General features: G+C 35.7%; 1 protein-coding gene across 7 annotated transcripts; it reads left to right on the top strand.

Annotated features, from left to right (window-relative positions):
• The first annotated feature begins 4,041 nt into the window (after positions 1 to 4,041).
• Positions 4,042 to 26,479, top strand: LOC100244629 (mediator of RNA polymerase II transcription subunit 19a). Of its 7 annotated transcripts, none has more exons than XR_786775.3 (7): positions 4,047 to 4,202; positions 6,877 to 6,944; positions 23,259 to 23,548; positions 23,720 to 23,923; positions 25,563 to 25,622; positions 25,854 to 26,035; positions 26,194 to 26,479. XR_786775.3 is itself a non-coding variant. In XM_002280475.5 (6 exons), the coding sequence occupies exons 2-6, from the start codon at positions 6,914 to 6,916 to the stop codon at positions 25,899 to 25,901; spliced, it is 633 nt and encodes a 210-aa protein (XP_002280511.1). In that variant the 5' UTR covers positions 4,047 to 4,202; positions 6,877 to 6,913; the 3' UTR covers positions 25,902 to 26,157. The 7 variants fall into 7 exon arrangements, 5 of the variants coding, with proteins under 5 accessions (XP_010655700.2, XP_059596120.1, XP_059596121.1 ...); XR_786774.3 differs by lacking the exon at positions 26,194 to 26,479 and adding an exon at positions 26,128 to 26,157; XM_002280475.5 differs by lacking the exon at positions 26,194 to 26,479 and having other exon boundaries at positions 25,854 to 26,157.
• The last annotated feature ends 419 nt before the right edge of the window (positions 26,480 to 26,898 follow it).

Below are 26,898 nucleotides of genomic sequence, written 5' to 3'. Positions count from 1 at the left end.
ATGATACAAACATTTGATTTAAAAGAAGATAAATTTTAAAATAAAATTATTTAATAATAAAAACCTTTTATTTTATAAAAATGATAAATATCAAATAAAAAAGTTACGAATTTTTAAAAAATAAGTTAGTAGAAGGCGAATTTCGTAAATCAATCAAAATAGATAATTTTTATAGTTTTGATTTCCTCGTATCTAAGGAAGTAACAATAAAAGGTTTTAACTTGAAAGAAGTGTTTTAATTTAAAAGAAACTCAATTTTGTTATAAAAACGATAAAATATAATAAAAAATTATAAACATTTATAAATTATTAACCATGTTTTTCTATAAGTGATTAGTATTAGTAGGTGTTTCATAAACCGACTTAATAATTTAAAGTAATTTAATAATTTAATTCAAATCATTAAGTGTGTTTGGTAAAATTATAAACATTTATAAATTAAGTGTGTTTGATAAAATAATTTAATGATATGATTTAAAGTAAAAAAAACAAGTATAAGTAACAAATAAAAACAATTAATTTATTTTAAATTTACATTTTCATTTTATATCTTTATTCTCATTTATCATAATTACCTTCATGAGCTCTTTTGCTACTTCACAACTTCCATTGTTAACTCACGTACTTTGTTATAATTATAATTTATGAAGATAAATATATCAATTTGATAATTTAAAATAAATTTTAAGTTAATTTTATCAAACAACCTTAATTAATACTAAGTAAAAATTAAGTAACAAGTTTTAAATTAATAATTTAAATATGATTTAACTTAGAATGAATTTACGCTATTAAGTAATAAGTATTAAGTTTTACAAAACAATCTCTTAATCAACTTCTTATTATTAAGATTTAGTGATTTTTAAGTAATTTTAAATTTGATTTAAATTATTTGAATTATAGCTTTTCTTGCTTTATTTCTTATTCCATGATTTTCATTTTTCTCACTCTTTTATTTTTAACATTTTTATTTTTAAAAAGTAAATATATATATATATATATATATATATAGGGAACCAAGTTGATAAGATCTTATCTTAGCAATATAAAACTTAGATAATAAGAAATCATTTCCTAAAATATCGAGATTTGTTTGAACAACAAATCTAAAACTAGATTAGAAAGCAAGCCAGTTGAGGTAAAACTTGTTTTCAAAAACAGTTATTAGAGAGCTATCAGATACTCTTCTCATGGAAATGTAGTAGGCGAGACAGGGGCATCCCCTCCGACACCGCAACTCAAAGTCCCTACCTTTCACATTTTGCAATGGAATTGAATGGGACCTCCTCTCAAATTCACTCTTCCAACTTCCATCCAATCATATTTTTTGCCACAGCTATCTTAATTCGGTTGAGTATGATAACTTATTGGATCAGACATGTTTCTGCATGCTGAGACAGCGGACAAGAGTAATAATTTTGATAAGTATTTTTATTCGGAATAATGATAATATGATGAGAAAGTCTAAGGTATAGTCTAAACTCCTTCGGTGTCCTTACCTCAACCATTGAATTTATAGGATAAAATTTACATCATTGAATTACAATACAAACAAATGAGATAATATATAAAAGTATAAATGAATGGGACTTGAGTACACAATTATGCGATTTGGAGGTGTAAATGTCATCGGTGCATCGTCAATAATTACTCGATGCAAATAGCTCTCTACACTTAGGTGGTGTTTATTTTTTTTGGATTTTTGCTGAAAGCAATTTGTTTTCAAAATTTAGATTGTTTGTTTTTTTATTTTTTCATAATTTATTATAAATTTTTTACCAAATAAAAAAAAAGCAAAAAATATGTAATTTTTTTAAAATAAAAAAATAACATATTGGTTTTTCTTTACTTTTTAATACTTAATAAAAATAAAATACTATAAAAACAAACAACTTAATATTTAATACTATTAAGTATTAAAGTTCTATTTAAAATTAAGTAAAAAAATAAACACCACCTTAGTCCTGCAAAAAAATGAGTGATTAGATGATTGTTTTAGACGACGTCACATACATTTGTTTAATGTGTTTGGTTTTTTTTTTTATAATGAAGGTTCTTGTAAAGTTGTTTGTGGTTTTATGATTAACATTTATTACTATTTTAATGTAATTAACACATAACGACAACTGATGTCATGCAATGATTGCTCGTCTTGAATGACGTATAATGGTTGCATTTATATTTTTACTATTGGAACGTAATTAAGGTCTTTGATCGTGTTTTACATTGAACGGATGACATCGTCTGGCAAAACTAGATCATTGCTTAGACTCACACATGTGACACTATTTGATTGATGATATATTTTTGGTATTTACTAAAAAAAATACCTTTTGATTATATAATAGAACTCTTATATGATAAAATTTATTTTTAAGGCTAGTTTACCATTTATCAAATAAAAGCAAAAGAAAAAAAAATGATTAAGCTATATTTCTTAATTTTTATTTTTAAAAATAAAAAATAATAATAACTTCTACATCAAAGTTAAAAGTGCTTAATCGATGAAGCGGCCAAATTTTAAAAATCTAAAATTATTTCCAATTAATAATTTAACCCAAAAAAATGGAGAAGTCAGATCCAATTGCCAACTTGAAAACATTATCGTAGCCAAAGGAAAGACCATAAACACATCTCACAAAATTGAAAACCCCACCCTCAACGAACCTCCCATGATTTTTGAGGAGAAAACGAAAAATGGGATTCATTTTCCAGCCGACGTGTCAAAATCTGAGTTGACAATTCGGCTTGATAGTAAAGTGTATGGTGGAGCTGGGGCTTGTCCATATGATTGCCACGTGGAAGTTGGTGGAGAGGGCACGCCGCATGAGCTGTCCTTGGACAGACATTGATTTGTCCTCTTTGTTGTTGAAACTTAAAAGCGACAAAAACGCCTATCTTCTTTTTCTTGACCAGGGAGAATGGGGCACTCCCGGGACCCACGTGACAATCATTTTGGCTAAGTTCACCTTGCCCAATGGTGGGATGCCACGTCTGAGAATGACTGACACATCAAGCCACTGATGGCCTTGTCCGAGCTGCTTGGGTGGTAGACTGTCGTTGTAGTCTGGCGTCTTCTGGAGCCACCAACGACTGTGATGGAGAGAGGAAGTGCATCACCAACTCTCAATCCTAAGGCCATGTTTGACATACATATAGATATCAATTTTTGACTAAATATGGTATTAAACTATAATATAAATAAATAAATAAATATCTTATCCTAATGGATGTTGGAACTCAACATTTGAGCTGCGACCTACGAATGGTAGTAGCAGTACCATGTCGGGCTCAGGGTACGTAGCAGCTTGGGTTTAATTTTGGGAAGTGTTGAAATAAAAAGTAATGTTTGTGAGTCGGGTGGACAAGCCACGTGGCTTAAAAATTAATAATGACAATTTTGATTGCATTGGATAATTGTGGATGTTGGTTTTAGAATCATTTTGAAGTGAATTTAAAGTTAGGTTAAAATTAATAGTGACAATGTTGATTGTAGTGGATAATTGTCCATGTTTGTTGGCTTTAGAATAATTTTGAAGTGAATTTAAATTAATAATGACAATGTAGATTATTCGATTTTTTTTCTTTTGGTTATGTTTGGTTTCCGAAAAATATTAAGAAAAGAAAAAAAAATGTAAAAGAAAATGATTTTTTCATGTTCAGTTGTCTTACGAAAAATGTTAAAGAAAATCAAATATAATTAAAACTAATTAAAACCTTATGTATTTTTAAATTATTTAATCTTTATATTCATGAGTTAAAATAAATAAAATGAGTTTGTAATAATAAAAAAAATAATTTATCAATTTTTAATCTATTTTTTTATTTTTCGTCATTTTTTATTTTATTCTACTTTTCTTTTATATTTTTTTCCCTTGCATTTTCTTTCAAATTTTACAAACCAAACGTAGCCTTTAATTATTAATATCTGTGCTAGGCCCAAGGTCACTGAAAAGATGTAGCCGACTGGGCTTCAACGTGGGCTAAAGCTCGGCCCAATTAATTATTTCAATCATCTACTGATCTACATGATGAGATCAAATTTAATCGAACGGCCCGGAACTCTGTAGACACCGGGTTCTTGCTTCTCCGAATAAACCCAGACCTTCGCTTTTCTCCTCTTTCCAAAACCTTCCAAGAACCTCACGGGCCCTACTAATCAACCCAGCCGCCGTTGAATTTTTCTCCGGCGGTGCTCTCAGGTGATTACTCTTTATGACTCTTGAACTGTGTATTGCTGATCTGGGGAAATTTGAATCGACGTTTTTGATGGGTCTCCTACTTTTTTCTTTTCCTTGCAATCTGTGGCCAAGATAATTAATCATAGGGTTAGAAGCTGGCTTGATTTCATGTGGGTCCAGTCTGTATTTCTTGATGCATTTTCATGGATATTCAAAACTCAGTAACTAAATTGGATTTTTCTAATGTGGGTTTTGTTTTTGTGGATTCTCTAGGGTTATTTTAATTCTGTATTGAAGTGGGTGTAATGCAATAGTGAATGATTGTAGTCAAATTCATCTTTGGGGTAGTCAGAATTTATAACTTTTGGGTCACAAGCCATTGTTATAGAGAGTGATTGCAGCGTGTACTTAATGCACACAGTGAACTATCTTCCGTACAAAGCTTGAGAAAAAAGAAGGAAAATAGATGTATGCTGGACCAAAATGACAAATATACATGTAGAGTTCAAATGGTCAGAACATAATGATCTATTAATGACCCAACATTTTTTCTTATATTCAAATTTGGTTCATCATTCTGTTCATTTATTGATTAGAGTTCTGGGCTTGTTGAGGTGGGTGGGCATAGTTGAACATAGCCTTTGCTGGAAAAGATGGGAGGAGCAATGGATCCCCTACTTTCACCTTCATTTTTGAAACCTCATGTCTTATTCCATGCTTTGATAATGCATTCACCCCGTTTTCTTGATAGGCAATTCACACCTTTTTAATATGTGTGGGTGTGCATATTTGCTTATGTATCCAAAAAAGAAAAAAGAAAAAAAAGAAATTATCAGCATTATTTCAATAAGAACCATAACCACAGTTACATGTAGGGTTTCCTTTTTCAACTATACATGCAGCTTTCTCTGATTTTAATAAGAATTTCAGAACTCAAATTAACTTATGAAATCTAGTACAGAGGTTTGTGGAATGAGAGGCACCAAGAACCTCATTGATGATATGACAACCTTTTCTGATCTACCTATTGTCTTATGTGTTAGTTTCCTTGATATCCTTATGAATTGGAAGCCACTTGATCTTCATACTAATTCTCTCTTTGACTAGGTATGTGGTGCAAGTTCCAAAAAATGCCATAATTTGTCTGTAAACCTCTTTGGAAGGCCTCATTTGTGGTTTGATGAATTCATAAGAATTTGCACTTGTTGCCTTTTGATTTTTCCTGGAGATTCCTTGAACTTCTGTTTACCACCTCACTTTGATCTGACCTGACCTTTTTTAGTGTTGATGACCACCTCAATTTAGCAATTTTTTTATAGAATGGTGAGGTATACTATAATTTGACATGGTTTTTATATATTTTTTTCGGTTGTTTTATTGTTTTAGTTTTCTTTAAACAATCTAAACCATGTTGTTCTTGGTACAAAATCTATATTTTTTAGCGGAAACAAACACATTTTCATTAAAAATGAAAATACAAGGGAAGGATGAGAAATCCTTCCCTACTTTGATTAAAACAGAGGAAAATAAATAGTCCTCAAGAACATGAAAGAAACTTGACATTGCTATTTTAACCCTTTGGATTTACATGTCCACATCCAATCAAGTTGAAATGTGTTGAGAGGAATGCCCTAGAAATTTGTAGTAGTAGAGGCCCAAAAAAGTGTATAGAAGTAGACTAGATCCCATATCGTTTTAGTAGACCTACCTATCAAAACAAAAAAAAATAATAATAATCGTTTAGGTATATCTCTACTTGTCCTCAAAGATCCTTGCATTTCTTGGTACAAAATTTTGGGGCTGGGATTATTTTGGTAGACCTCCGCTTTTGGTAACCTGATGATAGAAATTTAGATTGTAACTGTTTGAAAGGTTTTCTGCAAATTGTTCACAGGGGCTGATTTTGCTGCCTTTGTAGGATTTCCCCCTTTTCCTCTTGGCCTTGCTAGGTGGCATAAGAAATTTGAGAAAACCAGGTTTAGTTCTTCAGTTAGTTTTGTGTGCCTAACTTCTTATACATTCTGGTTCAAATTTTCATGATCTCCAGCATTTTGAGATTCTATACAAAAGTTTGAAGTGCTGGGCTTCTCTTTATAGATGTATTTGATCTTGTTTACAGTGTTTCATACCATATACTGGTTCATGCACCCAATTTCACTGGAGAAACAACATAACCTTTTAGGGTTTAATTTGGGACATGGGAGCCAAATTAAAACTGCTCTTATGACTCCTGCTTGCATCAAGGTGGGAAGGTAGTGAATGACGCTCTTAAAGTATTTGAGGAAAGTTGCATTTTAGTTACTATTCCTAACTGTGCAAATACCATGCCACCTGTAGAGTTTCTGAGAGCAATAAAATAACACAATCTGTTGCATGGATGGTATTAATGTACAAAATTGGACCCTTCATCTGGGAAATATTGTTAGGGTAGTGATCAGATTTTGTTCAGGTGCATGTATCTCACATGTTTTCTAGCATCTTTGTTTTGTTCTATGCCTAGTTATTTGGAGTGATAAGTCAAACAGCTTACATTCTTTTTAGAGCTTAAATTTTCCTACCTATTTACATGCTCAGCTCTTCCAGATTGTTTAGTTAATATGTATGCACTTGGTATTCAAGTCAGCAGTTGCTGAATTTTTTAATATTATTTTCCTCTTAAACTTTTTAATATTATTTTCCTCTTTCATTTCAACAGCAGCTGAGATGACACATTTTATTGTGTCATTAAACTGATGGATGCTGATTACAAAAAGTTTGGAAAGGGTAAGATGTTTAGGATATGAGTGGCTTATTTAATAGGTTATTTGGCTGTGCAGTTGAAGTTTGTTTGACCATAGAAAAGATGTGGCATAAGCGCATGATATTTGATCTCTGAGGTTTTAGATGGCAATCCGTTTATTAATTAGTTCATTTATTTATTTTGATATTAGTAAATAGATTGTCAAGTTATATGGATACAATACATATGATACATGGTGCAATGAGACAGGTTATTTTGGCAGTTTGTAAGAAAAATCAAATTTGAATTTTTTTTCTTTAAAGAAATACTTTAAGGATGATGGGAAGATAAGGAAAAGATAGAATGATCCCATGTGAAAACACTTCATGCTTGTTATTAAAGGCATTGTTGTTAAAAACTTACGAAACATGATATGATTGATAGGATACATTTCTAATTTAAATCAATTCGTATCATTGGTGCATATCTTATCTAAGTGTATCTTATTATTGACTATTTTTCACAGTTTCTAAGAAAAATCAGATTGGTAAAATTTTTTCTTAAGACAATTATTTATTAATTGTTTAAAATATTCTTTAAGATTGGAAAATAAAATATTGATCATAAAAGTAAAAGAGAAAGGTTAAATATTCTCCACAAAAAAGCTTCATACTTATAAAATGTACACATGTAGGGCTTGAAACTTACGTAAATGTGTTCTTGCAAGGAATATTTGAGAATTATTATTGGAATGATTTAAATGTTAGCATTGAAATTGATGGTGAAATAAAAATTGTACTTGATGTATTAGGTTGCGTTCGGTTTAGAAAATGTTTTGTGGGCCTTGTTTGGTAACCGTTTTCGAAAAAAGTTTTGAAAAACTGTTTTTTAGAATAGCTTTTGAAATTTCTTTTCTAATGTATTGTAAAGCAAATGTTTGTTTGAGATCTTGAAATGTTTTTTTTATCGAACATGCCCTTATTATTATTATTTTTTTGAAAATATTTTTATTTCCTTTTTTTTTTCTTGAACATGCCATTGGTTAAGAAAAGCCCAAACTTTTTTCAAAAAATGAAATCTGTAAAATATTGTTTGGTTTTGAGGTTTTAATAATTTACAAAACTGTGAAGAAAATTATGATTAAAATTTTTATGTAACACATATGTCATGTTATGAGATATATTATTATAAAAGATAATATTACTGAATTTTTTTTAGTATTCATATATTGTGATATTATATAATAATTCATATATATTGTTATAAATATGCACATTATTTGTGAACTTAGTATTATACTGCTTTTTTTCATTATTGTATTTTCTTTACTATATTTTTTATTTTAAAATGGTATAATAATATATTCTAATATGATTATATTTAATCAACTAAAATAATTAGTTTCTAATTTAAAAATATATACACCTATAATAATTCATATTTTAATAAATAAAATAAAAAGTACTTATATTGTACTTTTAAGGTAATGTTTGATTTCAAATATGCATAAGATCATATTTTATTCATATTAATATTTTTTTTTATATTTTTAATATTCATATTGCTTTTATATTGTGGGTTCCACAAGGTCGTTTATGTGATTTTATTCCCTTCTTTGTTTGTAACTTTTTAACTTTTACAAAATGATTTTCACTTTCTCTTAAGAATTTTGAAAATGCCAAATTGGTGTGTGATGATTGAAGCTTGAATATTGACCTTGAAGATGATGATAAATGAAGACTTCTATTTGATATATTTTCTTTCCAAATCCTTTTTCCTCCTTGGGGGAGGGAGTGATGATGAGCTTGGAAAGTTAGTACATTGAAGATGATACATAAACACATACATATCAAAACTAAAACAATATGTGATTGGTTGGAACTTAGAATTAGAAAATGTTATTAAAAATTGAAAATGTTTATTTTGAGGATTTTGGGATGAGTCTATGCAATGAATGTTGGGAATGTGTGTAACTTGTTAAACATTACAACAAGTAATATTTGGGTGGCTTTGCCAATCCACAATAATTATCAATTAGTAATTGGGTGACAATGCCGATTCATAGGAAATTAAATGAGCAAGTTGGGTGGCTATGCCAACCATTAGAAATTTAAATAAGTAGTTGGGGGGTGGCTATGCCAACCTTTGTCATCATATCAATGGTATTCTTATTTGTGCGGTTCTTTCTTACTTGGTCCTTGCATGGTACATAGTGTTTTTGCTTAAGTCTATAGCACTTTGACAGTCGCAATATACTATGTAGTCTTTCTGTCTCAAATCTAGTTCCTGAAGAAACCACTTCATCCAAAGCATCTCTTTTGCAACTTCAGTAGCTGCTATGTACTCTGCTTCTATAATAGATAATGAAACACACTTTTGTAACTTTGCCTGCCATGATGTAGCTCCGTGTGCAAATGTAAATAAGTGCCTAAAAGTAGATTTTCTACTATCTAGGTCTCCAACCATATCAGAATTTGTATACCCTTCAAGAAATGGTTTTGATCCCTCAAAGCTTAGACATACCTTTGAGGTTCCCCTGAGATATTTGAAGATCCATTTCACCGCTTCTCAATGTGTCTTATCGGGATTTGCTAGAAATCTACTCATGACTCTTACTACATGAGAAATATCTAGACGTGTACACACCATAGCATACATCAAACTTCCAATTGCCGATGAATACAAAATGATTGACATTTCATCTTTTTTTTTTTCTCTGTAGATGGACAAGACTTCTTGCTTAATTTGAAATGTCCAACAAGTGAAGTAGAAACTGGCTTTGAATATTTCATATTGAACCTTTCTAGCATTCATTCAATATATCTCTCCTGTGATAGCCACAACTTGCCTGCCTTCTTATCTCGTAGGATCTCCATCTCCAAGATATATATTTTTTTTTGATAGGTAAAGGAAATTCATTAAAAGCCAAAAAGGCTAAAGTAAGAGTATACATGGAGTATACTAGGATACAAAAGAGCAGAAGACAAAAAGGCAAACAAGCCTGACCCTTACTTGGTAGTTAACTAGTCTACAAAATCTATCAAAGAGAAAGTGTGTTCCTCTATATACACCCTAGCCCAATCCACAAAAGTGTACAAAAAAATGGATTTGATTTCTTGGTCATTCCTCTCAACATCATCGAAGATCCTCCTATTCCTTTCTTTCCAAATGGTCCACATCAAGCAGAGGGGGGCATCTCTCCAAGCTTTCTCCCTTTTCTTGCCCACAAAGGAACCATGCCATCCCAAGAGGTTCCTCCTCACAGAGGAGTGCATCACCTATTGCACCCCAAAAAGGGAGAAGATCAGAAGCCATAACATTCTGGTCTTCTCACAAAACAAAAGAAGATGATCTGTGGTTTCCTCCTCATTTTTGCACCAATAGCACTTGTTGGGGGTGCTCTAGCCACTTCTCTTTAGGCGGTCAATGGTGAGCAGCCTGCTCCAAGCTGCCTCCCAACCAAAGAAGCTAGCCCTAGTTGGAACCCAAGGCGACCAAATAATTCTAGCCGGGAAAGGAGGTCTAATGCCCCTTGAGAATGAGCTATAAAAAGACTTGACTGAAAAGGTCCCATTCTTGTTCTCTCTCCACCGGAGCAAGTCATCCACACCTCTTCTAATGGTCAAAGGATGAAGCTTGCTTAACAAGCTTTCTACTTCCCCCACCTCCCAATCATTTAGGTGTCTATTAAAACGAAGCCCCTAGTTGCCCCCAACTCCGTTCTCCTCCCAAGCCTTAGCAACCCAGCCTTCTTTGTTGACGGTTAGATTAAACAAGTTTGGGAAAGCATCTTCTAGAGATTGATTTTCACACCACAAGTCCTTCCAAAATTTCACTCTAATGCCATCCCCTACGATGAAGCGGGAGTGAGTTCGAAAGTTCTCCCAACCATTTTTGATGGCCTTCCAAACCCCCACCCCATAACGGTCTCTTACACCTTTGGAGCACCACCTCCCTTCTTGAAAGTTGTACTTTCTAGAGATAATTTGCTTGCATAGGGACTCATTCTCATTAGCAAATCTCCACAACCACTTCCCAAGTAGGGCCTTGTTAAAGATAGCTAGACTGTGAATGCCCAGGCCTCCATACTTTTTAGCAGCACAAATAACCTTTCAACTCACCAAGTGAGGTCTATTCTCTAAGGCGCCTCCGCCCAATGAGAAATCCCTTTGGATCTTTTCAAGCCTTGCACACACTCTCTTGGGAATCACAAAAAGAGAAAGAAAGTAGGTTGGGAGGCTAGAGAGGGTGTTTTTTACCAAGGTAAGCCGGGCCACCTTTGGAGAGGTATTGCCTTTTCCAAAGATACAACCTTTTCCTGAATCTTTCTTCCACTATATCCCATACCCTAGTGGATTTGTAAGGGGCCCCAAGGGGGAGACCCAGGTATGAGGTAGGTAAACTCCCAATCTTACAACCCAAGACTGAGGCAAGAGTCTCCATAAGAATGCCTTCCCCCACTGGGATGGCCTCAGTTTTGCTCAAATTAACTTTTAACCCTGAAATCGCCTCAAACCACATGAATGTCCAGCTAAGATATTCTAACTGTTCTGCATCGGTGTCACAAAAAATCAAGGTGTCATCGGCAAACAAGAGATGGGACATGATCAGCCCCTCTCTTCCTCTTCCTCCCACTTTGAAACTGGAAATAAAGCCTCCATTTCTTGCACTTGACAACAATTGGCTAAGAGCTTCCATGGCAAAAAAAAAAGAGATAGGGGGAAAGAGGGCCGCCCTATCTCAAACACCTAGAACTACGAAAGAAGCCCGAAGGGCTCCCATTGATGAGGATTGAGAAGGTAGCCGTAGAGCAGCACCATTTCATCCAATTAATCCATCTATGCCCAAATCCCATCCTGGACATCACATCCATAAGAAAGTCCCAATTGACATGGTCGAAAGCCTTCTCAATATCCATCTTAAAAAGGAGGCCCGACGTGTTGTCTTTCAGTCTAGAATCAAGGGCCTCGCTAGCAATTAGAACAACGTCTAGAATCTGTCTCCTTTGGACGAAAGCTTGCCGAGAATCAGAAATCACCTCCCCCATCACTAATTTCAGCCTATTAGCAAGGACCTTGGCAAGTAATTTGTACACACTCCCTACTAGGCTGATTGGTATGAAATCTCTTAGGTCTTCGGCTCCCTCCTTTTTAGGAATGAGCACAAGGAACGTGGAATTTAAGCTTCTCTGGAAGGTCCCATGGATGTAAAACTTGCTAAAGAGTCCCAAAATCTCTGATTTAATGACATCCCAACAAAACAACCAAAAGGCCATTGTGAAGCCGTCCGGGCCTGGGGCTTTATCACCCCAGTAGCTGCTCAAGGCTGCAAAAATTTCTTCCTCAAAAAATATTACTTCTAGGCTGTTGGCCAAGCCTTCCCCCAACTTCTTGAAGTTAAGACCATTAATACTAGGCCTCCAATCCCCTGATTCTGAGAGGAGGGACTGGTAGGCTTTGCAAACTCCTTCTTTGATTTCATCATTAAAAGAGAGAGACACCTCATTCACTTTAATTTTTGACAGGAAGTTTCTCCTTGCCCTAGCATTGGCCATTTTGTGGAAGTACCTAGTATTTTTATCACCTTCTCTTAACCAGATTTCTCTTGACTTCTGTCTCCAAGAAGTTTCTTCCAAAATGGCCCATTTCTTATAGTCCTTAAGAGCCAACTTTTTAGCCTCCGCTTCTCTAGGAGTAAGAGAGTTCTCATTCTCCTTGGCCTCCCAACACTGTAGGCAGGAGAAGGCCTCTGCTCTATTGAACGAGACATTGCCTACCACCTCCTTGTTCAAATTCTTCAAATCCTTCTTTAGCGCTTTGAGTTTCTTGGCAATGCAATGACTGCTATAGCTTTCAACAGAATAACCATTCCACCAACTGCTTACTAGGTCTTTGAAACCTTCTATTTTCAGCCACATTTTTTCAAAACAAAAGGGGCTTTTGCCTGAAGAGAAGCCTCTAGCTTCTAGGACTATGGGATTGTGATCAAAAACCAGATGAGGAAGAGCAGATTGTGTGATGGCAGAAAAGTGGTCCTCCCATTGGTCCGAAATCAAGAAGCGGTCCAATCTAGAGGAAGCCTGAGAATTCAAACCCCCTATCCAAGTGAAAGGTCCTCCAGCCAGTGGAAAATCCCTCAGCCCCAACTCCCCTATCACCTCTGAAAATCTCCTCATTTCAGCTATGAGTCTAGGGGCATTCCTTCTTTCCTTTAGGAATCTTACAGTGTTAAAGTCCCCTCCTATGCACCAAGGGTCCTCCCAAAGGCCACGGATGGCTCCCAACTCCTCCCAAAAATCTTCTTTCTCGCAACCAATCACTGACCCGTACACTCCAGAGAAAATCCAATAGAAGCCATTAGCGCAGTTTCTAAAATGAACAGAGATGGAGTACCCCCCGCTTTCTACCTCCAATTTCTCCAAGACTCTATTATCCTAAAAGAGAAGAAGGCCTCCTGCCGCACCCCTAGCATCCATTGAAGCCCAATTAAGAAATCTTCCTACTCCCACGCTTTTTACCATTTACAGAGACATTTCTTTCACCTTCGTCTCCAAAAGGCAAACCAAATCTGGTTTCTAGTTCCTCACCACACCCTTGATCAACTTTCTTTTCTCAATATCATTAAGCCCTTGAACATTCCAACAAAGGATTTTAATTCTCATTAATCAACTGGAATCAATTCCTAGGAGCTTTGACCGGATTTTTTAGCTATCCCTGATGTCCCCCCGTAACTAACTGAGCATTCTACTCTTTTTAAGTCTCTTTCAAAACGGGTAGTGCAAGATTTTTTCTTCTTGCGTCTCTTGCAAAGGGTGCTACTTCTAGTCCTCAACTTCAGTTTCTTAAGCAAGGCCGGAATTTCGACTTCATGCCCTTTGACAGGCATTCCCAAGACTTTACTAAAGTGAAATAGTTTGGAAAGGTCCTCTTCCGACCATCCTTCTTCGCCAGGAGGAACATCCGACAGATCTCTCTACTTCGCCACATCATTTTCCAAATCAGAACTCGGGGCTTTAGTCAGAACCACTGTCAACCCATCTTTGAGCATCATGGACAGGGGATTCGGCGAAGCTTCAGCCTCCCTTGGCATCGATTCCACAAGACCAGAACAGGATCCCCCTTCCCTCTCAAACCCCGTATCCCAGAAAAGAGTAGAAGAAGAAGAGAGCTCCCCTCTTGAGGAAATCGGAGGTAAAGAAAGCTGACCTTGAGAATTGTGGGTTTCGACGGGGGGGGGTGTGGAGGGGAAGTCTCAACTACAGGCGACGACGCTTCCATCTGAGGGGTCCTGTTGGTGGCAGGAGTCGGTGCGGGGATTCCTTTCCTCAGACATGGCAAGCATCTAAGGCTTCCTTGCCCTAAGTCGCCAGAGACAATGGGCTTAAAGGGGTTCCCCAGTTTGGCGGAGACGTGGGCCTTCCCCAGCCCAGGCCCAAAGGTTTTAATGCAGGCCAAGCCCGATTGGGCCTTAGCATCCAGATGCTGACCCATTTCCTCTTCGTAGGCTTGGGTAAGGCAGTCAGTTGCAACGGTCTTGTCTAAGGCAGGGGCACCACTCCCCAAGACCGGCGGAGGCAGCTTTTCAGGCTGCGGAGAGGTTGAGGAAGAGGGCGAGGTGCTCACGCTCCCCTCAGCCCGTGAAGGGGCCACCTCGTCATCCCTAAGCTTCCTTGCACCGAGCCCGTGAGAGGGGAGGCACAGTGGAGATGCAGGGCTCTTCTTCCCACCAGAGTTGCAGAGCGAAGCAAGAGGAACTAGCTACCACCTGCAACGAGCTTGGATGCTGCCAATCTCTAGTTTCGACGAGGACTCTGGCCCACTTAAGATTCCGACGCTCGACTGTGTTTTCATCCACAGCCACGAATCTACCACAAGAGTCTCCAAACCTCTTGAAGAGGCTTCTTCCCCAAAGATGCAGAGGGAGGCCCAAAATTTTGGCCCACACAAGGCGCGCTCCCCCTCCATCTCCCTCAAGACATTCAACGGATGGATTCCATTTTTCTAGACGGAGCTTCTTCCTCTGAAGTGTCTCACCCCTGATTTAGACACCCTCTCCGCTTCATCTGCAAATTCAAACTCCAGAAGCAAAAGATTTTCTCTCACGTCTGACAGCCAGAGGTTCCCTTCCAAGAACCAAGAGTTTTTCGCCCACGAACCAAAGGAGACAAGGTCAGGGAGGCGACCTCCCTCCCATATACCCACAAGACACTTGCCCAACAACTCCTCATTTCTAACGAGGAATTCTTTCTCAATTTCTAACCAAACGGCATCACGAGGCACGAAGCAATCCTGAAGAGTTGTTGTGTCTTTGTCTAGTTGATTCTTTTTTTCCTCAATTCTGCTAGGCGAAGCTTGAGATGGCATGGGGTTTTCCAATAGAGCTCCTTTCCACAGAAGGGGAGAGACTCCCAAACTTCTCAGTTTGCTAGCGAGAATTTTCCAGCCTCCAACAAGCCCTCTTCCTTTAGGAAAAGCCAAGGAGAATCTTTTGTTCTCCGCATCTCTTACGACACAAAACAAGAATCTCCCTGCTCTATTACTATGGAGTTCCAGACTGTAGTCTCTTATCTCCTTCCGACCAAAACTTCCTAAAAGGAACTCTCTCCTTTAGTCCACAACATGACTCAACCCCTTCTAGCAGCAAAAACAAACCTTTCCCTCCGAATCTGATCCATGAAGAGAACTTGGGATCTCTTTCACAGATGTTCCCACGCACTTTTCCTTTGAACTCCTCTATGCCAATCTCAAACGTCTTCAACTCAACTCCAAACCAACACTTACCCCTAGGGGAAGTTACCGGCATTGTCGTGCATATCTTGGTGCAGATCTTAAGTTTCACTTGATTCTTCTAGAACAGAAAATAAAATTTCATTGATGAACTGTTCAACCAGGTAAAGCTCACAATTGTTGAACTACTTATCTCCATTTCCAAGATATGCTTTGCAATACCCAAATCTTTCATGTCAAATGTCTTTGACAATTCCCTTTTTAGTTTTCGGATTATGTCTGCATTTTGTCCTACAATCAACATATCATCAACATATAATAAGACAACGATGAATTTACCATAAGGGAATCTTCGAACATATACACATGGATCCGCAACTGTTCTCTTGTACTCTTGACTCATCATGAAAGAGTCAAATTTCTTGTACCATTGTCGTGGTGTCTATTTTAGTCCATACAGACTTTTCCTTAACCTACAGATCATGTTCTCCTTCCCTTTTGGTTGCTCCATAAAAATCTCTTCATCAAGATCACCATGCAGAATTGCAGTCTTTATGTCGAGTTGCTCCAATTTGGGATTCATACTTGCTGCTAATCCAAGCATAACTCGAATTGAACATATTTTTACAATAGGTGAAAATATTTCATCAAAGTCAATACCTTGCTTTTGATTGAATCCTTTCACCACTAATCGAGCCTTGTACTTTAGTAGCTTCTTGTCGTCTTTCTTTAATTTGAACACCCATTTGTTTTTGAGTGCTTTCCTTCCCTTTGGTAGTTTTGTCAACTCATATGTATCGTTCTTCCGCAAGGAATTCATCTCTTCTTGCATGGCTTTTATCCAGTAGTCTTTGTCTTTGTGAGACTGCACTTCCTGGAAGCTCTCAGGCTCTCCCTCATCAGTAATTAAAATATACTCAAAATTGGGATACCTTGTAGATGGTCGATGTTCTCTAGTAGTTTGTCTCAATTGAGATCCTTCTTCTAGTGGAGGGGCTTGCTCCTTTTAAGAATGGGTTATACAGTAACACATTTACATTCTTTTATATTGATTTTCTAAGGTCAAAATATGTGCCATTTCTAGGAAGAGTTTAGTAGATTTTGGTGTCTTATTGCTCTGCCTTGGAGTTTGTAGGGTATTTCCCTCTATAAAAAGAATGATGGCAAAACTTTGCCTTTTGGCATATTCTTGGCAGAGATAATCTTAATTCTTATGTTGAGTTCCAAGATTTTAAATCTGGTGGGGTCCATCCTATTAATGAGGTTGACATAGGCAGCCATCTTGAGAAACCAAAAACATTTTTTGGTTGCCATTTTTACTTTTCTCCAAATGCTCCATGTTGCACATCTCCCAAGCCCTATTTCTAACAAATAAAATTTTGCCTTCTTTTTCTTCTAATAAGAATCTGCCTACATTTCCATCAATGGAGGCCATATTTGGCCTTCAACTGTTACCTATAAATAATAGGCTTCCAGGAATCATTTGGTGATATAGAGAAACTTCCAACCATAGAGAGTTGTGTAGAAAAGTGAGAAAAGAGTGGTGGGTATCATACCAGAGAGAGTGTGAGAGAGAAAAATTAGTGCTCCACAGAGAGAGTATTGAGGGATAAAATTGTGAGGATTGTGAGCATAGCTTGGGGTGTGTGAAATTCAAGTAAGGGCAATACTTGAGTAATATTTTGTCCCAATTTTATCACATAGTGAATTCTTTTCTCGGCTTTACCTTGTTGAGGTTTCCTTCATTCTGAGGGTTTTACCACATAAATTGGGTGTTTCTTTTTTCTTGCCACTTTATTTTCTGTAGTTTGACACAGCCATCCAACCGCACTTTTATTTTATGTGGATTGGCACTACCACCCATTTACTCATTTAAATTTCTAAAGGTTGGCATGGCCACCCAACTTGCTCATTTAATTTCCTGTGAATTGGCATTGTCACCTAATTACTAATTGATAATTATTATGGATTGACAAAGCCACCCAAATATTACTTGTTGTAATATTTAACGGGTCACACGTATTCCCAACAAAATCTACCCTTTGTTCACTATGTCTGGACTCCTGAATTGCATCCTAGAACTAATAGGCTCTGATTTGATACTTAAGCTGCTGCCTAAGTGGTGAATATTTAAGATTCATGTTTGTATCAGCTTTGATGGCATCTTGGACCCATTGTGCTTAGATTGCTTTGCCTTAAGCTCATCTAAGATTCTTTGCCTCAAAGGGGTTGTAGATGCTCTTTCTAGTCTTTGGGGGATAAGGCTCCTACTAGGCTAGATGGCTTCATTATGGTGTTTTAGTAGTCTTGATAGGACATTGTTAAGCCCAAAGTTATGGGTTCTTTTAGGGAGTGCTTCGTTCAAGGCTCCCCCCAAAAACTCAAACACCACTTTCTTGGTTTTAATCTTGAACAAAGATGGTGAAAAAGGATTTTAGGCCCATCAGTCTAGTAGGGGGTTTGTACAAGCTTTTAGTTGAAGTGTCGACAAATAAGCTTGAAAAAGTGGTGGGAAAAATGGTTTCAACCTCTCAACATGCCTTTGTAGAGGGTGGATAGATTCTAGATGCAGTTCTTATTGCTAACGAAGCCATTGACTTTAGATTAAAGAGCTACAATGTGGGGTTTATTTTAAAGGTGGACATCAAGAATGCATATGATCACGTCAATAAGGCCTTCTTAATTGTGGTTTTGTCTAAAATGGGGTTTGGCTAAAAGTGGATTATATAGATTAATTAGTGCATATCCACGACAAACATTTTTGTTTTGTTAAATGGAATCCCATGTGGCTTCTTATGGAAGTCGTATCCCTTGTCCATTAGAAGGGAAGTGGTGGACAAATTGAGTTGGAATGAAACAAAGTGTGGCAATTTCTCAATTAGATTTCTCTATGCATCTTTAACCAAGGGAGTTAGTGGGCCTTTCCCAGCAAGCGAAGTGTGTATTACGTGAGGACCTACGAAGGTAGGTTTCTTTGCCTGGGAAGCAACTTGAGGCAGACTTCTAGCACTTGATTAGCTCAAAAGGAGGGGTTGGACTTTGTTGAATTGGTTTTTTTTGTGCAAAGTTGAGGAGAAACAGTGAACTCCTTTCTACTTCATTCTTCCAAAGCTAGAATGTTGTGATAATTGATATTCTGTCTCTTTGGAGTGGTTTGGGTGATGGACTTCTCCGTAGGAGGAAATCTTTTAGGGTGGCATGACTCTTCCTTAGGTAAGAAGCAGATAAAAGCCTTGAGGGCCACTCCATTATGTTGTTAAATGATGTTGAGCATTCAAACCAAACAATCAAATGTTATTTTATGTATACTTTTCAAAATTGGGTTAGGTTGTATATAGAGGACCATTCCATGCCTATGATAGATCTTGTAGGTTGGATGTGCTTTAAGTAAGGAAAGGGTGCCTTTTGTTTGTCCTCTTCTTGCTTAGATTAGGCGTCTAGTGTATACATTGTGTGTATCTTAGCGTGTTTCCCGTAAGGCTCTTTTAATACTACTTCTCATTTGCCTATCAAAGAAAAAATGACTGTGGAAAATAATTTTTTTTTAATTGCTTTTAGATTTAAAGGTTTAGGTGAATGTTTTCTTTAAAACATAAAAAACAAAAATGAAGTAAAAATAAAAAAAACCCTTTGGTTACATTTGGTTGGTGGGATAGGATAGGATAAGATATGTATATCCTAGGATATTATATTCAATAGACATAATATCCTAAGGTAGCATATCCAAATCTAATGAGATATGACGTTCTAGGATATTATATCTAATGGACATGATATTTAAAGGTAGCATATCCAATGAGATATGCTATGCTATGTTATATTTATATCTAGTTTGTGAAATGAATAAAAAATAACATGGAACATATATTATTTTTCAATGTTTAAATAAAAATTATATTATATTCTAATATTTTCTATTTAAAAAAAATGAAATTTCTCTTATGTTTAACAATATTAATGATTAAAATATTTAAACTTTATAACTAATTTTTTTTTATATTATGTTATTCAATATATAAAAATAATTTACACCTATCAATATATATATATATATATTAAAAATATTTTATAATATATATATTTTTATTTTGCAAAATAAGTATTATAAAAAAAATAAATTTATGATACATGAGATATGCATATCCTATATCTTAGCATAGAATTAACATATCTCATGTAGAAGGGGTATAAAAAAGAGGATGGATAATATATCCCACTACTTATCCTATCCCATGTTCAGTTGAACATAGGATGGGTTATGTGATGAGACTACTTATTTTATCACATCACCAACCAAACATGGGATATGATATAATATCTCCTCCTTATCCTATCCCATGCTATATTCAACCAACCAAACATGACCTTTACAAAGGAAGAAGTGCAAGCAAGACTAAGATATCCATGTCCTTCACAAAAATGAAGTGCCCCAAGGCTAACCATGGTAAACATCAGTTGTCTCCACTGGAAATCACATTATGATTTATTGTGGAAAAGCTGGTATGTTTGGGACCTCTTGCTTTCTTTGTTTGAGATGCAGTGGGTGTTTCTGTGGACAACTAAAGAGTTACTGGTTGTGTTGACATGAGGAAAAGTGTAGCTAGAAGTTGTAGAGGATGGTCTCTCTTTGCTTGTTTTTTGTGTATGCATGGAGGGCACAATAGAAAGGTATTCAAAGAGGAGGAGCTTTAGAATCAGTTACTGAACTCTTTTCAAGTGGCCTAGGATTCCTTTTGGGTTTATAATCTATCTTTTTGTTTTGGATTTTATTGATTGTCTTAGCACGGCCCAAGGTGTGGTAGCCTTTGTTGTTTTGTCTAGTGTTTTTTGATGTTTTATCCTTTTTTCTTTTTGTTCCTTTGACACTCTTTCTATACATCTTATGTGCTTGGGTTGCACCACTTTTGGTCTGGTGCTATTTATTGTATTTATTTGCCTGCAAAAAAATGTTCCCTCTGAACTCCTCATGAGTAGCCACATTGAGGGAACAAAGAATCAAATTGAACACAATTTTCATGCTATGAGTAATAGGTGAAATCTCTCTTCTGTGATAGATAATCCTATGTGAACCTGTGAACAATACCTTCGTGGATCTTTCGCTATAGAGTAGCAATGTGAAAAAAGTTCTAAATTTTCCAGCATGAAGTCCAGTCAGCTTCTTTTTTTCACTATGTTTTTGAGACTAATATGATTGAACAGTCACCTATTTGGTGGCTAAACATCAGATTAAAGGGAGAATGCATCAGTCTTTTAGTTTTACTAACTACAGAAGATATCATGGGCCCAGGTTCTTGTCTCTAATTCCAGTTCAGTAAAGAGACTTCAAACATTGTCACTGTGGGAAGCATTTTTTCCCTTGTGCTTTAGAAATGAGTATTTAGGTGGATCCTTCCCTTTATGCCAATATTTTCTTTTCTTCCCAAGTTTGTTATTGTGGTGTCATAAAATTTGGTTCTGTTTCAAGTTTCATAATAAAAAACATGGAAATCTATTATTGTCTCCATGCGGCTTCCAAGTTTATAAAATCTGGTGCTATCTAACAAAAACATGAGATTGTGCTATGGAAGAAAAATTGGTGCTATTGAGCTAACATCTTTTATTTATTTATTGGATAGGAGACCAGAAATCTTCATTCTGGACAGGAGAATCCCAGATCTAGTCCGGGACTTTTTAAGATAATGATATCCTGGCCAACCAAGCTAGGTTTCCTTTATTTATCAATAGAATCTCTCAAAACTAAGAATTTGGAAATCCTGGACACCACAAAAAGAATCTGAAAAGATGCATTTAAATATTTGGAAACAATGTCTGATTATCAGCATTGATTTCTTATTTTCTCAAGAGATGTTGATTCATAGTAAAAAAGATCATTCAACTATGATAGTAGCCAAGGAAAACTGAAGGGCTTCAGAATATCTTCAAGTTCCTCAAATTCATCTTAAACTTATTCTTTTTAGTTTTTCCTGATTGAAAGGAATGTCTTTTTATTTTAACCAATTTTCACTATCTGATGTAACTTTAATGCTATCTAAAACGTTTTACATTTTTACATGCTGGCCATTCATTGCTTCTGTGGTTGTCCTTCCTTCATCTGGATTCACTGTATTAGAGCTTCACGATTGGAAGATTTCTCGTGAGGTTTAAACCAGTGATATAGCAGTATTAGAGCTTCGCCAATCCCTTCTGATCTTGAAATGATCAATTGGGAAGGAGTCTGTAGAAGACAATTACTCTGATATACAAAAACGTAACATCATTGCAGAGAATCATTTGCAAACATTACCTTTTTTGTTTTCTCCAAATTATTTATTGACTGATGATTCAACCCTAGATTATTTTGCACAATAATTGAAAAGACAGTCATTATTATTAGTATTTTTTCTTTTTCTAGGAGTGTCTAATTTCTTCATCAACTCATTGTTAGCATTTAGATACTTGTTCTTTGGGAAGTCAGCTTTCACTTGATCATTTTGGTTTATGCACAGTTATTGCTTGCAGAACTAAGCAATCTTTCTACAAGGGGCCAAAAGGAAGAAGGATTAATATAGGGAACGTACTCTTTTTGAATTGATCTGAATTGCATGGAGGGATCCTTGCCTAACAATTTATAGGCTATTTGTAGCTTGTGTTTTAGAAACATTATATTTATCGTTGTTCTCTATCAAGATTTATTGCTATGAATAGACATTTAAAATATCTAAGGTCTCATGCATTCTGACAAGCTACTATTCCAACATTACCTGGTTCTAAATTTGATCCTACGCTTTTCATGAATTGAGTTTGATTATTTCTGTATTTTTGCCAACTTTTATAAAATTATGTTGTTTAAGGTTTGCCATAAACTTCTTGAAGTGTGGAAGTTTGCAATATGCAATATTACATTTTCTTGTACAATCCTGCACCCTTATTTTGTATTTACCTATGGTCTAGTGAGAATTACAGGAGTGCTGGTACCATGAGACATGAAATAGAACCCAAGGGAAGAATGTGGTTTGGCTTTCCTGGACAATCACCCAGATTTGGAGGCAGTGGTTTATATTCAGTGATTCAATCTTTCCCATGATTTGAGTGGTTTAGATCAAATCTTTTTTGCACAATCACGTGATTGTTGTGCAACCCAACAATCATGGCACTTGTGTGGGGTGATTGAGTCTCTGAGACTGGGCATACACCTTAACCAGCAATATAATGAATTGTTACCAATATCTTTTAGTCTTTATTGTTGGATGTAGAATGGAATTATGTTGTACTGAAATCATGTATGAAAAATATTGAAATCTTGAGGTTTTGAAATTTTTTTTTTCTTGCTATTGTTTATTTTAGTGGAAACAGGAAAGTGTGTTTAGCTGGTCAATTGGAAAAAGAAAAGAAAAGAAGAAAAAAGGGAATGAAAGAAAATGTCAACCAAGATGGAATTGTTTATTGTGGTTTCAATTGCCTCATCCTTGACCTTAGGACTTGTTGGAGTTAGAAAGTTTGATTGGCCTTGATTGCCTTTAGAAGGACTTGCCATAACTGCGTGAAGTATATTTCTAAAATCGTGAGAATATATATATATATATGTTCTATTCTTCTTAGATTATCATAGTTTAAGTGCATTTTATGTAAATTGAGGTTTCATTTAATCTTCAGGACCTAGAGAACTCAGTGGTGCGGTTGATCTGATAAATCACTACAAACTTTTGCCTCACCATGAGTTTTTCTGCAAGAGGTCACTTCCTTTGTCAATTTCAGAGACACACTATCTTCGGAGTGTGGTGGGAGGCACAGAAATTAGGAAAGGAGAAGGAATGGAATTGGATCAGCTCTTTCACAGTACCTTTTATTTGAGAGAAAGAAATGCAGGCATACATCCATTTGACTTGGATATTCTCAGGGAAGCTTTTCAGATGAGAGAAACAACTCCTGTTGAGCTGTCTTCTGTAAGACACGTAACATTAATCTATTTATTTATCTTTGTTTCTCTTCTATTTTTGATGGATAAAATGCATATGTTCCTAGTTTGCTTTGTGCCACTGTGATTGTCAGATGCATGCAGTGACATATAATTTAAAAATTCTGTGACCTAAGTACTTTTTTCATGGTGTTGACAGGCTGAAAAGGGTATCCCTACCTGTGTGCCAAAGTCAAAGAATGAGCCTAAAGACAAGGAGAGGAAGCATAAAAAGTCAAAGGACAAGGCTAAAGATCGTAAGAAACATAGACACCATCCCAAGGACAGTAGTAGTGATAAAAACAAGGATAAGTGTAGAATTGGGAACCGGGATTCTGGTATTGAGCAGAAGCAGCAAGACAAGGTTTGAACATAATTCCTCTTTTTTTTTTTTGTCATAGTATAATTCTCTGGCCTATCTTTCTCTTTTTCTTGGATGGAAACAGTTTTTTCTGAGTGAGAAATTTCAGGATGAGATTAGCTGAAGAATGGACACTTTTTTGTGCACATCTTCTTATATTAGGCACATGCTACCTACTGGAGTTGGGTAGAACTGTGGAAGCATGACTTAAGCCGTCCTGGTTGCTAACCTATAAAATAGTCAACTTCTTTGTTCTCTGTGATTCACATAACTTAGACCTTATTTAGTTAAATAGAAAATAAATACTGAAAAATTTAATGTTCAGTTAATACGCACAAAATAATTGAAGTGTTGATTGGAAGTGTCAACTTTGTTGGTGTCATCTGAAACTTAAGTTTCTAATCTAATCAGATTCTAGATTATGTACACACCTATAATGACAAAAATAGCAACATGGGTGGGTTGATTTGGGATGGGGACCAGCCCAAGTGCAACCCAGCCACACCATGAGTTGGAGGTTGCTGCAGAAGGTTGGGTTCATTGGTTTTGAGCAGATTGATAGATCGGATTTTACCTCATCTACATTTTCTATTAATCAAGTGTATCTGTAACTGAGGCTTTACGAAATAGCAGGTTAAGAATATATAGAAGGACAATATAACAGGTGATAAATATAAAATAAATATTGTCATTATTTTTTATCAGGTAGATAACTAATATTTCATGTAATAGAAATAACTGATATCAATTTGAATTAATTGCCATGTGGATTATATATCCAAAAAGGTCTGTTCTCATGGTCTGATGGAGCTGATTAGATCCACAGCCGAGATGGATCCATCATTGTTAAAATCTCCGTGGTTAAAGATAATTTCTTGCAATTTTGAAATTGTCTTGGGTTTAATCAAATAAATAAAAAAATAAAATAAACATCTATATTAAAGATATAGCCATATGATAACCATTCTTAGATGAAGTTGGAATTTCTCCACTTAGTCTTTTCATTTTGTGCTGTTGGGATAGGCTCAACCTATCCTCACTTGTTCCAATGAATTATAGAATGTGTTGACTGACACATGGATAGAGACTTAAAAATAGTTATGAATGACTAAGTAATTGCAGAAATTTCTCAATTAATTGAAATAGTAAAGTGGAAACAGAGCAAAGAGCAACATGTTGCCAGTGAAATTCATTACACCAAGAATTAAGTGCAACCACTTATTTTTTGGTTTTAAATAAATAAGACCCTTTACTTCCTACATTAATCCTGACATTTTTTATTGGCCATTTGGGAGAACTTAAAATTAGATTTTCAGATATTAGTGGCACCGATTTAGGTGTACCTCCGATCATGTTCTGCTGGTTAGCGGAAGCAATTATATAAAACAACCATGGATTGAACTTCGGTACGGGCATTGATTGAGTCATCATGTTCCCCTCTTAACTATGACTGAATGATGGACTTGAACTTCCATAAACTTTCAAAACATAAGGGTGAAATGGATCCACATTTGGAAATTACCATCTAATCTCTATCTTGGACTTTGAAACCTTGTTGAATTTGAGTCTTGAATTTCAAGATCTTCCTGTATCTTCCCTTAATGTTTGCATTCTCAATAGTTATTTTCATTTATTTTTTCAGAAGAGGAAGCATGATGGGAATGGAGATGTTTCATATATTCAAAGCCACCTGAAAACTGAGGTATCAAAGCTAATTGCCATTGCTGTCCAGTTGTCTTATGAGCATGTACTTGGGCTCTACTTCTCACCATTATCTGCTTCCTTTGCGCTTTTCTTTTGTGACCAGATTTTATTGTGTGCTTTTTCTCATTTGGTTTATAGCCTGATTAAACTTTCCTCCAGTTACATCTATGTGAGTTGTGTTATTTCTCATGTGGTATAGCCTGATTGCTCTTCTGCTATATTTTACCAGCGTAGGAATTCCCAGATCAAAATGGGCATGCAAAGGGAAACAAGATGAAAAGGTTTTGAGTGGGCTCTGCCAGACCTTTTTCTGTACTTTCAGAAGTGATGTTTTCACCCTTTCTGTGGTTTGTGAATCATAATGGTAGTCAATTTTGTGCACATTCCATAAATTAACCATGTGGTTCAAAGGTAACAGTTGCTTTCAACTTGTTTGCCACTTGAACAAGTTCTAGTTCTTGAAATGCAACTACTGACTGTTGGATCACTGGATTTGTAAATAGGACATATATGGAGAAGGCATTTATCCTCTATCCGAGAAACCTTGAAAACCTTTATTTGTGCTGCAGGCTGAACGTTCATACTGTTGAAAGGTTCTTGACAACAAGAAACAGCCCAACTTTGTTGCTTATGATTTGATACACACTAAAGCTATAACCTTGATTTTCCTTTTCACTAAAGCAGTTTTGGGCCGGATTGACATCTCCATTTTGCTAAAATTTCAACCTATTGCTACTGGTATACCAGAGAATGATGGTTTGGTAGTCTCTTATAAATGTATGTTCCATACAATGGCTTGAGTAGCTACTAGCTTCTTTCCCACAAGAATTGCAATTTCACTGGTCTTTTATTTTCCGAGTCTTTTTTAATTTGGTAATTATTCTTGAAAATAATTTTCTGCATATGGCCTGTTTGGTTGATATTTTTAAAAACTGTTTCCTATTATTAAAAAAAAAAAAACACTGAAAACTCGTTTGGCCAAGGAGTATTAAGTTGTTTTATTTGTTTTTTGTGTTTTCAAATTCCTTGATTTTAGAGAACATCTTAAAGGCGTTTTTGTTGTTTTTTACACTATTCAAAGAACAATAAAAAATGGGATGTTCTCCGTGTTTTCGCCTTAATCTCTTCTTTTTCATGGCTGGTTTTCGCCAACACGGATGTTCATTCTTCAGTTGCTCTGGTGTGGAGCAACTGTTATCCAGTGGACCTTGCATGTACTTTTCTCTTTCTTTTTTTTCTCTATCTCTCAGGGAAGATTATCCCTATTAGATGAA

This window comes from Vitis vinifera, chromosome 10 (assembly GCF_030704535.1).
Source record: "Vitis vinifera cultivar Pinot Noir 40024 chromosome 10, ASM3070453v1".
Classification (NCBI taxonomy): domain Eukaryota; kingdom Viridiplantae; phylum Streptophyta; class Magnoliopsida; order Vitales; family Vitaceae; genus Vitis; species Vitis vinifera.
Note: the sequence above shows the minus strand (reverse complement) of the source record. Positions and strands in the feature narration are given on the sequence as shown.